Source organism: Lampris incognitus, chromosome 2 (assembly GCF_029633865.1).
Source record: "Lampris incognitus isolate fLamInc1 chromosome 2, fLamInc1.hap2, whole genome shotgun sequence".
In the NCBI taxonomy this organism is placed as follows: domain Eukaryota; kingdom Metazoa; phylum Chordata; class Actinopteri; order Lampriformes; family Lampridae; genus Lampris; species Lampris incognitus.
The window spans coordinates 627,360-645,710 of record NC_079212.1 but is presented as its reverse complement, the minus strand read 5'-3'; the positions used below and the strand labels follow the sequence as shown (position 1 = coordinate 645,710).

Sequence of the window (18,351 nt, the reverse complement as noted above, 5' to 3'; positions counted from 1 at the left end):
ATTTACTGCCGTGTTGAAACTCCCTGATGTGGTTATGGTTATACCAAGGTAGGTATAACTCATACTATACTCAATGATAGGGTTATTTATGGTAAACTGGTATATCTTCTCTTGACATTTGGGGTGCTTTTGAAAAATCATGATATTAGTTTTCTTCATATGTACTGCCCAGGGCCCAGTTCTTACAGTACTAAGTTGAGCTGTTGCTTTAGTCCTTGTTCAGTAGGAGACAGTAGAACAAGGTCATCAGCATAGAACAGAGACACCTCCCTGTCTAGGAAGGAGAGACCAGGAGCAGCACACTGATCCAACTGAACAGCAAGTTCATTTATATATACATTAAATAAAGTCAGACTCAAATTGCAACCCTGTCTGTCTGTCTGCCTCTCTGTCTCTCCCCGTCTCTCTGTTCCTTTTCTACTCAATTCTTTTCAACCTGATTGAAAGTGCTTTATTGGTACAACTGTCATAGGAGCAATATGCCCACGTGTTTGAAAAACAGTGGAATGAGATGTGGTTCATTAAATAATGATGATTTAATCTGAAGATGTCGAAACAAACTGTCTCTTCTTTGTTTAGGACCAACACATTTCATACTTTGTTTCAACATTCAGTTACTGCTTGCCAATAACTGGCTGGTTTTCATTGTGTTTGGTTAGTTGTGGGGTTTTGTGTGTCTGCTGCATGTTCATGATGTTCACTCAGGACTCTTCTGCTTCATCTGTGAGGACGATGAGTGAGATGAGACAAGGTCAACTTTTAAGTCATGCCTTGCTCTGTCCCTCTATCTGTCTGTCTCTCTAGTCTCCGGCTAATGTGGAGAAGGCGTTGCGTCTCTTCAGTCAGCTGCTGAACAACAAGATGTTTCTGCTGACCTTCATTCACACGCTGGAGGCTCAGAGGTCGTTCTCTATGCGAGACAGAGGCAACGTGGCCTCGCTCCTGATGGCCGCTCTACAGGTACATGCCTGCCTGCCTGCCTGCCTGTCGGAAACAGATGTTATATTTCATGTTATTGTCTTCTGTGTTGTTTGAGGTCACTGTTTGATTTCTAAATCTGAGTTGTGTTCAAATTAGCAAACATCAGCGAACATTTCCAAACATGTTTTTTGTGCGTTGAGTTCCCTGTGCATGTTTGGGAACATGCACGGGGTCTGAGGAGGTAGTTGTCAGCAAAGCAGCGTGCATGCTGGAGTCAGGGACACGTGTGCCCAGAAAACAAGTCACGTGGTTAATGTGTTACGTTGACACTTCTTCTGAAAGCCTTTTTGTGTGCTATCGCTATCAATCCTTAGTGAGCACACATAAACGGTTAACACCAGAACGACCAAGACGGTCATTATGACCGCTTTGGATTTTCAAAGTTTGATAACTGTTTGGAAAAAAAGATACAGACCTGCCGCTCCCTGAATGCTCCTGAAGTTGTATATATTTGCATTAAAATAAGTTTTAGATCAATTACACAAAAAAGTTATGTTAAGATCTACCTAAAACGACCATAAGCGGTCAAAATGGCCGCTTGTAATTTGCATGTAATGGTGCGCGTCATGTCAGTATTCATGACGTGTGTCGGTCGCGTCATTTCCTTCATGAAGTTCGTTGCTCTGTCCTAGAAACACACCAGCACCCTCCAGTGCAGACACATAGTCTAAACTTCATGTGTGATTATGTCCCCCATGTCTGGTTACAGACGCACCATGACTACCACTGAGGCCTTGCAGCATTTACAGGCGTTGGACAGCGGCCATTTTAAATTGTTTGAAAAATAGCATTGAAGTTGTTAAAATGATAATTTTGGTGTCAGTTTCATAACAGACATACTAACATAGTATGTAATGCATTAATATCTCAACTGGGTATTTATCTTGACACAATATAGAGTTTAAAAACCGGAAGTCTTTTTTTTTCAAAGAAAACCCGTTCGCCTGGAATGATCACCTCAGTCTGCCGAGTTTGAACCTACTTCTGTTTCTACACTTACTCCTCTGTTCCTATGTAACGTGTGTCTGTCCTGGAAGAGGACTCCTGCTTGTTTTGGTTTTCCTCGTCTGGATGGAGGGTTGCAGGGTAGAGTCTGTCGTCTACTGTGGTTTACTCTGTCCATCTGGTTCTCAGTGTCTGAATTAGGGGTCAACCGATATGATTTTTCAGGGCCGATATCGATTATCGGTAATTTATGGTGGCCAATAACTAATATTTGGGGCCGATATTCAGTTGCAGTAAATGTAAAAAATGTGCCAAAATTTACAGCAACACAAACCCCAACACAAGGCTGCCTTTAAATGAGCATTGAATTTTATGTAAAACAGAAAATATTTGAAAAAATAAAGTGCATGATGTTCAAGGAACCCCTATCCTGCATATTTTCTTTGCAACCCTGAATAGGTACCTGTTTGTAGTTATTCAACCAATCAGCAATGAATTTTGTCAGATGTTGCACACCTTGCATAATTAAGTGCTGTGAGATGATTGGTTGAGTAAGTACAAGCAGGGCTACCTATGCAGGGTTACAATGAAAATCTGCAGGATAGGTGTTCCTTGAGGACTGGGTTGAGAAACACTGCACTAGATAGCAATCTGAGTGGAATTCTTTTTTAATTAAAACTAAATAACTTCCAAAACTTGAAAATGGAAGTGAATTAAACAACAGGGACAGCAGGAAGCAAACTTTAATCAAACTGAATAATTATAATATTAAAATAACTCCACACAAACTGGTTAAAGTGCTCCCAGCAGGCTTTGACCGAACTGAATGGAAAAATGTACATTAGTGTCATCATGTTCCCTTCTCTTATCTTTAAAGTGATCGTTTGGTTTTTTTGAAGTGGGGTTGCATGAGGTACTTATATGACGTACTTATCAGTAGTCAGTGTGTCACCGACTTTAATGAAGGGGACTCCGCTCGCGTGTGGAATGGACTACGGGTCATTACAGATTTTAAAAACAAGCCGTGCTCGGCGATGAGTGTGGATCCCTCCCTAGCTGACAAACTGAATGTGTTTTACGCACGCTATGAGGCTAATGGCACCAACAACAGCCAAATGGCCACAGTAGACAGCGGGGAACCCCCACTCACCATCACTGAGAGCAATGTGAGGAGGGTCCTTAGGGGGGTAAATGGCAAGAAAGCTGCAGGGCCTGACGAAATCCCTGGCCGGGTCTTAAAATCCTGCACTAACCAGCTAGCTCCAGTGTTTACATACATCTTTAACACATCCCTGGCCCAAGCCGTCGTTCCCTCATGCTTCCAAGTGGTCCATTATTGTCCCTGTGCCAAAGAACAACAGTCCATCATGCCTGAATGGCTACCGACCAGTGGCCCTGACGTCAGTAGGGATGAAGTGCTTTGAGAGGTTGGTGAAGGACTTCATCTGCTCATCCCTGCCCAGCTCATTCAACCCCCTCCAGTATGACTATAAAAGCAACAGGTGCGGAGACGATGCCATCTCCAACCTCTTGCACACCACCTTAACCCACCTGGATGGGGGGAGAGGGAACTACGTACGTATGCTGTTCATTGACTGTTAAAGGGGTTTTTAGGGAGTTTTTCCTTATCTGATGAGAGGGTCTAAGGACAAGATGTTGTGTTGCTGTTAAGCCCACTGAGGCAAATTTGTAATTTGTGATATTGGGCTATACAAATAAAATTGATTTGATTTGACTGACTACAGTTCTGCGTTTAATACTAGTCCCCCTCAATCTGGTCATGAAGATGGGGTCGCTAGGAATCAACACCCCGTTGTGCAATTGGGTGTACAACTTTCTCACTGACCGGCCCCAGGTGGTTAGGGTGGGCGGCCTAACTTCCGGAACATTGATCCTCAACACAGGTGCTCCTCAGGGTTGTGTGCTGAGCCCTCTGCTGTACAACATCTACACACATGACTGCAAAGCCATGGACAGTTCCACCTCCATCATCAAATTTGCAGACGACACAGTGGTAATAGGTCTGATTTCCAACAACAACGAACAGGCCTATCTGAATCAGGTAGATGACCTGGCACAGTGGTGCCAGTTCAACAACCTGACCCTGAACATCAGCAAGACCAAAGAAATGGTGGTGGACTTCAGGAGACAGCAGGGGAAAGGATACAACCCACTAAAGCTCAACAGGGAACCTGTGGAGAGGGTCTCCAGCTTTAAATACCTCGGCGTACACATAGCTGAGGACCTCACCTGGACTCTTCACACTCAGCACACTCTAAAGAAGTCCAGCCAGGGGCTCTACTTCCTCTGAAGGCTGAGGAAATTCAAGGTCTCACCCTCCTTCCTGAAGACATTCTATTCCTTGGCTGTGGAGAGCGTCCTAACAAGTTGCATCACCGCCTGGTATGGAAACTTCTGCCTGTGACTGAGTTGACCTGCAGAGAGTGGTATGTTCAGCTGAACGCACCACCAGAACATCCCTCCCCATCCTGCAGGACACTTACACCAGAAGGGTGAGGACGAGAGCCAAGAAGATCATAAGTGTCTCTTCTCACCCTAACAACGGACTATTCAGGCTATTGGGGTCTGGTAGACGCCTCTGTAGTCTTAGGGCCAAAACAGAGATACTAAAGAGAAGCTTCTATCCACAGACCATAAGAACTCTCGACATATACGACCTTTCACATACTTGAGACAAATAGGATTTTATTATTATTATTAATATTATTATTATTGTTGTTTATTTTGACTTAAAAAAAGGAAAAAATGCACTGATCTTTCGTCTTTTGTCTAGGCCTAGGTCTTTTTTCACATAATGACAGGCGGAGTACCCCTCTTCATTTCACTGCATGTTTTACTTTGTATTTCTGTGCATGTGACAAATAAAAGCACTTGAACCTGCAACAGATGGGAGTCTGTTGCATGAGGTACTTATCAATAGTCCGTGTAGTACATGCAGTAGATGGGAGTCTGTTGTATGAGGTACTTATCAATAGTCCATGTAGTACCTGCAGTAGATGGGAGTCTGCTGCATGAGGTACTTATCAATAGTCCTAGTAGTACCTGCAGTAGATGGGAGTCTGTTGTATGAGGTACTTATCAGTAGTCCGTGTAGTACATGCAGTAGATGGGAGTCTATTGTATGAGGTACTTATCAGTAGTCCGTGTAGTACCTGCAGTAGATGGGAGTCTGTTGTATGAGGTACTTATCAGTAGTCCGTGTAGTACCTGCAGTAGATGGGAGTCTGTTGTATGAGGTACTTATCAGTAGTCCGTGTAGTACCTGCAGTAGATGGGAGTCTGTTGTATGAGGTACTTATCAGTAGTCCGTGTAGTACCTGCAGTAGATGGGAGTCTGTTGTATGAGGTACTTATCAGTAGTCCGTGTAGTACATGCAGTAGATGGGAGTCTATTGTATGAGGTACTTATCAGTAGTCCGTGTAGTACCTGCAGTAGATGGGAGTCTGTTGTATGAGGTACTTATCAATAGTCCGTGTAGTACCTGCAGTAGATGGGAGTCTGTTGTATGAGGTACCTATCAGTAGTCCGTGTAGTACCTGCAGTAGATGGGAGTCTGTTGTATGAGGTACTTATCAGTAGTCCGTGTAGTACCTGCAGTAGATGGGAGTCTGTTGTATGAGGTACTTATCAGTAGTCCGTGTAGTACCTGCAGTAGATGGGAGTCTGTTGTATGAGGTACTTATCAGTAGTCCGTGTAGTACCTGCAGTAGATGGGAGTCTGTGCTCCCAGTTTGGAGATTCAGCAGCAGTAGCCGACATGGAAGTTGAGGAATGGCACACGGACAACACCTTGCCATGTGGAACTACAGTCTCTCAATATACAGTGCTGCTTGAAAGTTTGTGAACCCTCCAGACATGGTCACTGTTTTTGTAAAAAACATTAAAATAAGCTTATTACACATACATCCAAATCCCAATTTGTAAAGCACACCTTCCAAATAATGGACACACACACAAAAAGAGATATATTTTCATTATTTAATTCAACAAAGGTGGTTTATTTCACAAAAACTGAAAATTTAACATGTGCAAAAGTATGTGAACCCTTGTATTAGTAGCTTGTGGCTCCTCCTTTTGCAGCCATTACTTCAACCAAACGTCTTCTGTAACCACTAACCAGTCTCTCGCATCTGCTTATGGGGCTTTTTGCCCACTCCTCCTTGCAGAACTCAGCCAGTTGAGAGAGGTTGGAGGGACATCTGGTATGTACCAACTTCTTCAGGTCTCGCCACAACATTTCAATTGGATTAAGGTCCGGACTTTGACTGGGCCTATCCAGAGTACGAATCCTCTTTCTCTGAAGCCATTCCTTTGTAGTTTTGCTGGAATGCTTTGGGTCATTGTCTTGTTGCATAATCCGTTTTCATCCCAGCTTCAACTCCCTGACTGATGGCAGGAGATTCTGGTCAAGAATTTGTTGATATGCCGGAGAATTCATGGTTCCTTGGATAATATGGAGTCGTCCAGGTCCAGAAGCAGAAAAGCAGCCCCAGACCTTCACATTTCCACCACCATGCTTCACTGTTGGGAGGAGGTTCTTTTCTTCATATGCAGTGTTGGCTTTTCTCCAAACATGTTGGTTTTGATTGTGACCAAATAATTCTATTTTGGACTCGTCTGTCCAGAGAATGGACTTCCAGAAGGCCTCTGGTTTGTCCAAGTGCTCTCTGGCAAAGTTGAAATGGGCAGCTTTGTTCTTTTTTGAGAGCAGAGGCTTCCTTCTAGCAACCCTCCCATGAACGTCATGGCTATTCAATTTCCGTCTGATTGTAGACGCATGCACATTTGTCCCAGATGCTACCAGAGAGGTGTGCAACTCTCTAGAGGTGATGTGTGGGTTGGCCTTTACCTGATTTATTATTTTTCTGGTGCTTCTGGGTGATAGTTTTGATGGGCGTCCACTTCTAGGCAGAGTTGCTGTCATGTTGAAGGCCCTCCATTTGTACATTATATGTCTTACAGTGGATGGGTGGAGCTGGAGTCTCTTGGAGATGGTCTTATATCCCTCCCCAGACTGATGGGCTGTCACTACCCTCTTCTACGTGTCCTCGGATATCTCCTTTGCTCTCGGCATTGTTGATTTGTATGGGACCACAGTGGTTTGGTTGGTTTCCTCTCTCTTTTAATTAGTGCAGGCCAAACCCTTTCCCAAGGATGTCTCATTTCATTGGTCTGCTTAAATGATTAATTAAGCACCCAAATGTGTTTCACCCGAGTCTGTTACCTGCTTGACTTAACCAATGCAGCTGGGGGTTCACTTACTTTTGCACATACACTAATTCCATGTTTCATGTAGTTTTTGGGCTACTTAAACAAGTCCCACTAAACAAGTACATGCAACTGATAAACATATATCTGACATTTCATACATAAAAACTGGTGATGATAGAATAAGAAAATCATGGTAAAACAACAGAAACATCTAAACTGCTCAAAGGGTCCACATACTTTCAAGCAGCACTGTATACCAAGTCCAGTTGCACTTGATTCACCTCCGTTGGATAAGCATAACCTGCATGAATGAGAACCTTCACAGACATCTTTCTCAACCGCAGAATGTCCGTATTCCTTCGCACAAGTGCACCTATGCAGTGCATATTATTTCACTGCAGTTCAGCAGAACCAGATGGAAGTTCTGCAGTTGAGAGAATGTCGTTATTGCTTGAATGTTATGGAAACCGATAGCCGATATTTGGGGCCAATATTCAGCTGAGGTAAATGTAAAAAATATGCAAAAATTTACAGCAACACAAACCCCAACGTAAGGCTGCCTTTAAATGAATGAACATGTATGAAATAGAAAATAATTGAAAAAGGTAAAATGAAGTGCGTGATGTTCAAGGCACTATCTGACAACAATCAAACAATCTAATTTTGTGCGACATTTGATTGCTGCATTCACTGGCGTGTCTAACAGATTTTACTCCTGAGAATGCTGTAGTTATGCTTTTGAACACACACCCTGACCAGTATTGCTCACCATTTTTCTACATGTTCCCCCTATGTTGTCTTTTCACATCTCTGCTCTTCGTGTGATTGTTTCAAAACCTTTTTTCTGTATGTAAGGAAATAAAAAAACGTTTTCAATATGTGATTAAAAAAATCGGCTGGCCCATAAAAATGTGCTGATCATGATAATATGAAAAATGACAACTATCGAAGCCGATAATCGGCCAGACCTATGATCGGCCAGACCGATAATCGGCCAGACTGATAATCGGTCGATCCCTGGTGTGAATGTTACAACCCTGTGAGACTGGAACAAAGACTGGCTCCTAAGCTGATCAACCTGACTCGACTTAATGTGTGTTCGAGCCATTTTGGAGAATTAAAAAAAGATATTTATTTTCATATGATTTACATATTACTCCTGAAGAATGTGAATCCTGGTCTTTATTTTTCTATAACGTTTGGATTTGGTGATGTGTAAGAAGATGAAGCTCCTGCTGAAGCCATGTTAGATGTCACAAGGTGTTTGCTGGTAGATGTAACTGTAAGTAAACTGCAGTTTGCAGCATACTGCAGTGCAGTGCAGTGGTGAAGTTTGGACTGGCATGAATGAGAAGTGTGAGTCAGGAATTGACGGTTGTGATTTCAGTCTTAAGAAGGCACCAGAGTGTGTTCAGGTCAGGGCAGTTGGTGGAGAGGTTGTAGTTAACAACATGCTGTGTTTCAGGGTCGTATGGAGTACGCCACGGTGGTGCTGAAACAGCTGCTGGCTGACCTAATTGAGAAGAACCTGGAGAACAGAAACCATCCGAAACTGCTGCTGAGAAGGTTGGCACCCTAAACGTTAACCTTCAACCCTGACCTTTAACCTTCAACCCTGACACTAAACCTTCAACCCTGACCTTTAGCCTTCAACCTGAACCCTTGACCATCAATCCTGACCCTTAACTTTCAATCCTGAGCTTTAACCTTCGAACATGACCTTTAACTTTAATAATGACCCTTAACCTCCATCCTGACCATTAACCTTCAACCTGGAACTTGAACCTTCAAATCAGGGCCTTAACCTTCATCCTTAACCTGCAACCTTCAACCCTGACCCTTTACCTTAAACCCTGACCCTTAATGCACAACTCCTGACTTGGAGCACTGGTATTACCTGAAACTGTTAGTAAGGAAACCATCCATTAGATCAGCACACACCTGACCCTAAAACTAGTCAGTGGTCCCCCTACTGGTTCTAATGAGACACACCGAAGATGGTTTTCTAGCTGGTATTTTATGGAAACCAAGATGTACATTTCAAAACTTGTAATACTGCCGACAGTCTCTTACCTTGGAGAGTAGGATGTTTATCTCTTTACTGGGGTTCAGAGTTCACTTCAGACCCCACAACAACTAAGAAAGGATGTACACTTTACCATTGACCTGTTAGTGTGTGTGTGTGTGTGTGTGTGTGTGTGTGTGTGTGTGTACAGGACAGAGTCGGTGGCTGAGAAGATGCTGACGAACTGGTTCACCTTCCTTCTACACCGATTTCTGAGGGTAAAACACTCACTGTCAGAAATACACACAGAAAGATACAAATCCACACACACTGGGTTCAGTGGTCTGACAGGCAGCAGTCATTCGCTCACCTCCACCAGGTCTGTTGCTGTGCACGGGTGTGTCTTACCGATTCTGTGTCTTGCGCATCTGGTGTGATGACGCTTAAACAATGCTAGTTGGCTGATTTCCAGCACACACACACACACACACACACACGCGCGCGCGCACACACACACACACGAGGTTGTCATTGCAGATGGTCAACCAGGGAGAACATGTTAATATCTTCGGGCAACCTGGTCACTAGACTCTCAATTAAATTCAGTTCAAATGTGCTTTACTGGCATGACAACATTCTCATATTGCCAAAGCATTGATAACATATGATACACAATACTTAATGTCATAACAAAAAAACCAACACACAAACAGACAGACAGACAGACATATATTAATGAAGTGATTTTAGTCCCTCATTGTCCCTCACTAACTAGGGGGCTGCCTGGGCAGAGTCAACATGTATTCGTGTTTTTGTGATTTTTGTGAATTTGGGGTGGTATTCTTTTTTTTTTTGTTTGTACTTGTCACATGTGGTCAAGAAGTGGAGCTGTGTCTCCACCACTGCTTGACCACAGTGACACACAGCCTGTCTGTCCTCTCTAGGCAGCAGGTTTGTGTGTGTGGGTCTTTCTCCATAGCCAGGCTGTGCTCACTGAGTGTGGACATTGTCAAGGTTTTTCTCGATGTGTTATCAGTCATGTGGTCACATGTTCTGATTCACGTGGTCACATGTTCTGCTGTGGTGTATTGTCTGTTTAGAGCCACACAGCCCTGAAGTATACTTTGGGTTTTTGTTGTTTCAGTCCAACACACTTCATCATTTTGTTTTTGTTGATTGACAGCTGGCTGGGTGGAATTAGTTGAGGGATAACATCACTATCCTGAGGCTTGTTATTATAAGTGGTGTTAGAAGGGTCTAATGACATCACTGTCCTGATGCTGGTTATTATTAGTGGTGTCAGAAGGGTCTAATGACATCACTGTCCTGAGAATGGTTATTATTAGTGGTGTCAGAAGCGTCTAATGACATCACTGTCCTGAGGCTGGTTATTATTAGTGGTGTCAGAAGCGTCTAATGATGTCACTGTCCTGATGCTGGTTATTATTAGTGGTGTTAGAAGGTCTAATGACATCACTGTCCTGAGGCTGGATATTGTTAGTGGTGTTAGAAGGTCTAATGACGTCACTGTCCTGAGGCTGGTTATTATTAGTGGTGTTAGAAGGGTCTAATGACGTCACTGTCCTGAGGCTGGATATTATTAGTGGTGTTAGAAGGTCTAATGACGTCACTGTCCTGATGCTGGTTATTATTAGTGGTGTTAGAAGGGTCTAATGACGTCACTGTCCTGAGGCTGGATATTATTAGTGGTGTTAGAAGGTCTAATGACGTCACTGTCCTGAGGCTGGTTATTATTAGTGGTGTTAGAAGGGTCTAATGACGTCACTGTCCTGAGGCTGGATATTATTAGTGGTGTTAGAAGGTCTAATGACGTCACTGTCCTGATGCTGGTTATTATTAGTGGTGTTAGAAGGTCTAATGACGTCACTGTCCTGAGGCTGGTTATTATTAGTGGTGTTAGAAGGTCTAATGACGTCACTGTCCACAGGCTGGTTATTATTAGTGGTGTTAGAAGGTCTAATGACGTCACTGTCCTGAGGCTGGTTATTATTAGTGGTGTTAGAAGGTCTAATGACGTCACTGTCCTGATGCTGGTTATTATTAGTGGTGTTAGAAGCTCTGATGACGTCACTGTCCTGAGGCTGGTTATTATTAGTGGTGTTAGAAGGTCAAATGACGTCACTGTCCTGATGCTGGTTATTATTAGTGGTGTTAGAAGGTCTAATGACGTCACTGTCCTGAGGCTGGTTATTATTAGTGGTGTTAGAAGGTCTAATGACGTCACTGTCCTGAGGCTGGTTATTATTAGTGGTGTTAGAAGGTCTAATGACGTCACTGTCCTGAGGCTGGTTATTATTAGTGGTGTTAGAAGGTCTAATGACGTCACTGTCCTGAGGCTGGTTATTATTAGTGGTGTTAGAAGGTCTAATGACGTCACTGTCCTGAGGCTGGATATTATTAGTGGTGTTAGATGGCCTAATGACATCACTGTCCTGAGGCTGGTTATTATTAGTGGTGTTAGAAGGTCTAATGACGTCACTGTCCTGAGGCTGGATATTATTAGTGGTGTTAGAAGGGTCTAATGACGTCACTGTCCTGAGGCTGGATATTATTAGTGGTGTTAGAAGGTCTAATGACGTCACTCTCCTGAGGCTGGTTATTATTAGTGGTGGTAGAAGGTCTAATGACGTCACTGTCCTGAGGCTGGTTATTATTAGTGGTGTTAGAAGGTCTAATGACGTCACTGTCCTGAGGCTGGTTATTATTAGTGGTGTTAGAAGGTCTAATGACGTCACTGTCCTGAGGCTGGTTATTATTAGTGGTGTTAGAAGGTCTAATGACGTCACTGTCCTGAGGCTGGTTATTATTAGTGGTGTTAGAAGGTCTAATGACGTCACTGTCCTGAGGCTGGTTATTATTAGTGGTGTTAGAAGGTCTAATGACGTCACTGTCCTGAGGCTGGTTATTATTAGTGGTGTTAGAAGGTCTAATGACGTCACTGTCCTGAGGCTGGTTATTATTAGTGGTGTTAGAAGGTCTAATGACGTCACTGTCCTGAGGCTGGTTATTATTAGTGGTGTTAGAAGGTCTAATGACGTCACTGTCCTGAGGCTGGATATTATTAGTGGTGTTAGATGGCCTAATGACGTCACTGTCCTGAGGCTGGTTATTATTAGTGGTGTACATTGTTTTTAATGACAATACATTGAATTTAATTGAATTGAATTGAATTGAATGTTGAGTGTTTGTAATTTAGCAAATACTATTTATATGTTTAGAAAGATTTCTAGTCTTTTTTTGTTAATTTTTTCTGATATATAAGGACTTGTTTTAAAATTAAAATTCTCTCTCTCTCTTTGTCTCTGCCTCTCTCCCTCCAGGAGTGTGCAGGTGAGCCTCTGTTCATGTTGTACTGTGCTATAAAACAGCAGATGGAGAAGGGGCCCATCGATGCCATCACAGGAGAGGCACGCTATTCCCTGAGTGAAGACAAACTCATCAGGCAACAAATAGACTACAAACAGCTGGTAACACACACACACACACACACACACACACACACACACACACACAAACACACATCTGGCATGTGTCACACACATCCCACATACATTAATCAGAGTACTTTGAGGTGTTGAGGACAAGCTAATGAATGGGATTGAACGACAACCTGGTTTATACAACTGCCTCACAAACCAATGGACCAACATGAACCCAGCTTCGGCTAGATCTGACATGAACTCTGTAGACCTGACATGAACTCTGTAGTCCAGCTTCTGCTTGATCTGACATGAACTCTGTAGTCCAGCTTTTGCTAGATCTGACATGAACTCTGTAGTCCAGCTTCTGCTTGATCTGACATGAACTCTGTAGACCTGACATGAACTCTGTAGTCCAGCTTCTGCTTGATCTGACATGAACTCTGTAGTCCAGCTTTTGCTAGATCTGACATGAACTCTGTAGTCCAGCTTCTGCTTGATCTGACATGAACTCTGTAGTCCAGCTTTTGCTAGATCTGACATGAACTCTGTAGTCCAGCTTCTGTTTGATCTGAAACAGAGGACATGGTCTTCTGTCATCTATAGGGTCATCTATCTACCCATTATTATTATTAGTTATTATTATGATGTCTAGAACAGATAAGACAAGACATGCTCTACTAATGTCCTCTATAGAACAGATAATATGACGTACTGACACGTTTTATTATCTGGCTATTGTGATGATTTCTGAATAGTAGGCCATTGTCCAGACTGTTGTCAGACCGCGGCCTCATTGTCGATCCTATTCCCTTCCAAATTAAACACTTCATGAAGCTTTTTCAGGCCAATGTTAGCAATATTCAGAGAGAAGTCAAGAAACTTATGGGTCCATCAAATAATTTTAAATGATTATTTTCTAATAATTTCTTGACTCCTTTCTTGAGTTAAAACTTGACAGTCCACTCCAAGTTGGTTTTCTATGGAAAAATAATGAATGCCACAGAGAAGAATCTGCTGATATGCACCATGAATTATCCCTCACCTACAGAATACATAGTGTGGAGTACGATCTGCTGGTGTTCTCTATAGAGGCAATATGCACCATGAATTATCCCTCACCTACAGAATACATAGTGTGGAGTACGATCTGCTGGTGTTCTCTATAGAGGCAATATGCACCATGAATTATCCCTCACCTACAGAATACATAGTGTGGAGTACGATCTGCTGGTGTTCTCTATAGAGCAGATGGGCACCATGAATTATCCCTCACCCACAGAATACATAGTGTGGAGTATGATCTGCTGGTGTTCTCTATAGAGGCAATATGCACCATGAATTTTCCCTCACCTACAGAATACATAGTGTGGAGTACGATCTGCTGGTGTTCTCTATAGAGCAAATGGGCACCATGAATTATCCCTCACCTACAGAATACAAAGTGAGGAGTACAATCTGCTGGTGTTCTCTATAGAGCAGATGGGCACCATGAATTATCCCTCACCCACAGAATACATAGTGTGGAGTATGATCTGCTGGTGTTCTCTATAGAGGCAATATGCACCATGAATTATCCCTCACCTACAGAATACATAGTGTGGAGTATGATCTGCTGGTGTTCTCTATAGAGCAAATGGGCACCATGAATTATCCCTCACCTACAGAATACAAAGTGAGGAGTACAATCTGCTGGTGTTCTCTATAGAGCAGATGGGCACCATGAATTATCCCTCACCTACAGAATACAAAGTGCGGAGTACGATCTGCAGCAGGGCCGGTCCTATTCTATTCTGGGTCGCGGAGCAACCATCGCTCACTGCGCCCCCCCCCCCAAAAAAAAACAAAAAAACCACAGACATGCACGACCGTGACAACCACCAACACGCATACACCGTAGTAGTGTTGAGAAATGCCGTTTTCATGTCTCTCTCAACTAAAACATCCAGCACTTCAAAGGTTTTTTTTACATCAGCTGGGAGCAGACTTGACAAAAATCCAAATTCACTGTCCAGTTCTCCACCATCAATCCCCCCCCACAAACTCCGCGAGCTCTTCACAGGCCTCTCTGGGGTTTTCAATCAGGCTAACATTTTTAATGTCCTCCAAAACGTGGAAAAGACAATTGCACTGACTCAATTATGAAAACGCTCTTCTGTCTCAGTTATCACTGTGCCGATCAAGCGGGTGAAAAAGCTCACTCTAAACTTGTCCTCCCCTGTCAAAGGCTCATCGACTGACATTTCACCGGGAAGTCGTGTTCGGCGTCGCGTACGATGTTCAGGGAAAGCCGGTGGAACGTCAATATTCTCTGCAAGTTCTTTCGCTTTTTCTACAGCATCTTGGAAACCGTTCAGTCGACATTGTTCCATCTCTTCTTTTCCAGCTGTGACAACTCTTACTGCATCACCGATGCTCAAATGTCGTGACTGCAGGACGACACTGGCCTGATTGACTGTATTCAGCACTTTGTGCCAAACAACTAAGCTGACCAAAAAGTCAAATGTTTCAGTTGCCTGTACGAGACTTGTGACTTTAGAGGTGGTCTCGGAATCATAGGTGCTATCTTCACTGATGGCTATGAGTGCATCTATGACCCGGGGTAGCTGCTCAATTACCGTTCTTGTCGCGTCAGCGCGAGCACTCCGTCTGGTCTCTGAGAGAGGTTTCAGTGTGATGCGTACAGGTTTTTCAAGAATCCCCCAACATTTCGTTGATTTTACGAATAATTTGTATAGCCGATTTAGCACTCCAAAAAAATTCTTGGCCACGTTCGAGGACTCGGCTGCATGTTCAATGGCCAGATTCAAGTTGTGAGGGCAACAGGGCACAAAGAAAGCCCGCTTGTTAACCTGCTTCACCCTTGCTTGTACTCCCCTGTGCACACCCCTCATGTTGGCACCGTTATCGAAACATTGTCCCCTGCAATCATCAATGTTAATGCCATATTTAGCCAGCCTTTCCAGCAGTGTATCTGCAAGTGCTTCGCCCATTGTGCTTTTCACAGCAATGATTTCAAAAAAGCTCTCATGCACCTCTACCTTCTGGTCTGTTGTAACATATCGCAAAACGAGAGAGAGCTGTTCTTTGTGCGACACATCTGGTGTGCAGTCCATCATGGTGCTGTACTATCCAGCTGTTTTGACCTTCTCACCATTTTTTCCAACACTGCCTCAGGTAGGAGTCCAATGGACTAATTTTTAATGTTTTTGCTGAGGTAGTGGGTACTCTTGGAATGATTTAGATGTCGTGCTAATGGCGCATCCTATTTGGCCAAAAATTCCACAAGCTTAAGAAAATTGCTGTTGTTTCTTGGTAAAGGCGATCGACACTTCCTCTAAATGCAAGGTTTTGTAATGCAAGAAACATGATGCAATCCAAAATTCTGCTAAGCACTTCATGCCACCGTTGTCTCTCACTGAGAAGCTCTGCTTGCTGGTGGCTGTCCATCGTTGTACCAGTAGCCAAAGTGAATTCCAGAGTTTTCCACTTTGAAAAATTCTCAAGATGAGAACGATAATTCTCGTGTTCAGTCAGTCTCGTTGATAACTTGACCCAGTTTGAAAACCCAGTAGTGAAGATTGCTTTGTCAGTTCCAAACAACTTACAACAGAAACAGAAGACGGCATTGGCAGAGTTTGAGTAGACTAACCATGGCCGAGGTACTTTTAGGGCACCGACTGTCCTGGTGTAATTAGCTGGTGTGAAGAGACGGCCATCCGTTTTAGGGAAATCAAAATCGGTCACCTGCAGTGGTTTATTTCTGACTATGTCCGTTCTGATGTCATCATCATGCATTCTTTCTGGCCACTGTGCAGGATCACATAAGTCCAACTCACGCTCCCCATCACTTTCGTGACTTCCCCCTTCCTCGACAGATTCTCGGTGGTCGTTTGCATTCTCGATAGCGATGGAGGTGCTAGCACGAGCGCCACGGTCGCTGTCCGCTCCGGTATCCTCTGCTGCTGAGCTAGCACACATGGTGGATGTGCTAACTTCACTACTATCCACAGTATCCTCCAAGTGTTCTGCTGCCCGAACGTTAAGCCAAGCACCGTATACCTTCTTTGCCTTTTCTGCCTCTGTTTTTGTATTTTCTACCTTACGTTCTGTCATTTTCTTTTCTTACAACTAGATTTGTTTCCAGACATTTTTTTGGTTAGTAGAACCGAATTTCACGTCTTCACCATAGGCTATACTAACTCATGGGGGAGGGGGAGGACGACACAACTTTTGATACAGTTTTGAGAATAAATGGTTATCAGCCAACAGGGAAACTGCCAGGAGGAGCAACATACAGGGCCTCTTTGCACTGCTGAGACACACAATTAACAATCCCTGCACTTACAGCAGAATCAGCGCAGAAATGTTTTTTTTTTTCTGGGCCCCCCTCAAGACCTGGGCCCGGTGCGGTTGCTCCCGTTGCTACCCCCGCAGAACCGGCGGGGATCTGCACCATGCATTTACTGCACCATGAATTTACTCTCACCTACAGAATACGTAGTGTGGAGTATGACCTGCTTGTGTTCTCTATAGAGCAGATGTGCACCATGAATTATCCCTCACCCACAGAATAAACTGTGGAGTATGACCTGCTGGTGTTCTCTATAGAGCAGATGTGCACCATGAATTATCTCTCACCTACAGAATACATAGTTTGGAGTATGACCTGCTGGTGTTCTCTATAGAGCAGATGTGCACCATGAATTATCCCTCACCTACAGAATAAAGTGTGGAGTATGACCTGCTGGTGTTCTCTATAGAGCAGATGGGCACCATGAATTATCTCTCACCTACAGAATACATAGTGTGGAGTACGACCTGCTGGTGTTCTCTATAGAGCAGATGTGCACCATGATAATACAGTGTGGAGTACGATCTGCTGGTTTTCTCTATAGAGCAGATATGCACCATGATAATACAGTGTGGAGTATGATCTGCTGGTTTTCTCTATAGAGCAGATGTGCACCATGAATTATCTCTCACCTACAGAATACATAGTGTGGAGTACGATCTGCTGGTGTTCTCTATAGAGCAGATGTGCACCATGATAATACAGTGTGGAGTACGATCTGCTGGTTTTCTCTATAGAGCAGATGTGCACCATGAATTATCTCTCACCTACAGAATACAAAGTGCGGAGTACGATCTGCACCATGAATTATCCCTCACCTACAGAATACATAGTGTGGAGTATGACCTGCTGGTGTTCTCTATAGAGCAGATGTGCACCATGAATTATCCCTCACCTACAGAATACATAGTGTGGAGTATGACCTGCTGGTGTTCTCTATAGAGCAGATGGGCACCATGAATTATCCCTCACCTACAGAATACATAGTGTGGAGTATGACCTGCTGGTGTTCTCTATAGAGCAGATGTGCACCATGAATTATCCCTCACCTACAGAATACATAGTGTGGAGTATGACCTGCTGGTGTTCTCTATAGAGCAGATGGGCACCATGAATTATCCCTCACCTACAGAATACATAGTGTGGAGTATGACCTGCTGGTGTTCTCTATAGAGCAGATGTGCACCATGAATTATCCCTCACCTACAGAATACATAGTGTGGAGTATGACCTGCTGGTGTTCTCTATAGAGCAGATGGGCACCATGAATTATCCCTCACCTACAGAATACAAACATGTGCAGGCACATGTTAAAAATGAAAAGAGGGCTGTGGCTTCACCAAACAGTGCAAGACAGACACAGACAAACACAGCAAACGCAGTATAAGATATA

General features: G+C 43.5%; 1 protein-coding gene across 1 annotated transcript in view; it reads left to right on the top strand.

Annotated features, from left to right (window-relative positions):
* Positions 1-18,351, top strand: part of LOC130107683 (plexin A3) — a 107,913-nt gene that overhangs the window by 72,192 nt on the left and 17,370 nt on the right. Inside the window, exons 8-11 of the mRNA XM_056274398.1 lie at positions 805-960; positions 8,625-8,725; positions 9,376-9,442; positions 12,506-12,652. Of these exons, the coding sequence (XP_056130373.1) occupies positions 805-960; positions 8,625-8,725; positions 9,376-9,442; positions 12,506-12,652 (471 nt within the window). The remainder of the gene's footprint in view (positions 1-804; positions 961-8,624; positions 8,726-9,375; positions 9,443-12,505; positions 12,653-18,351) is intronic.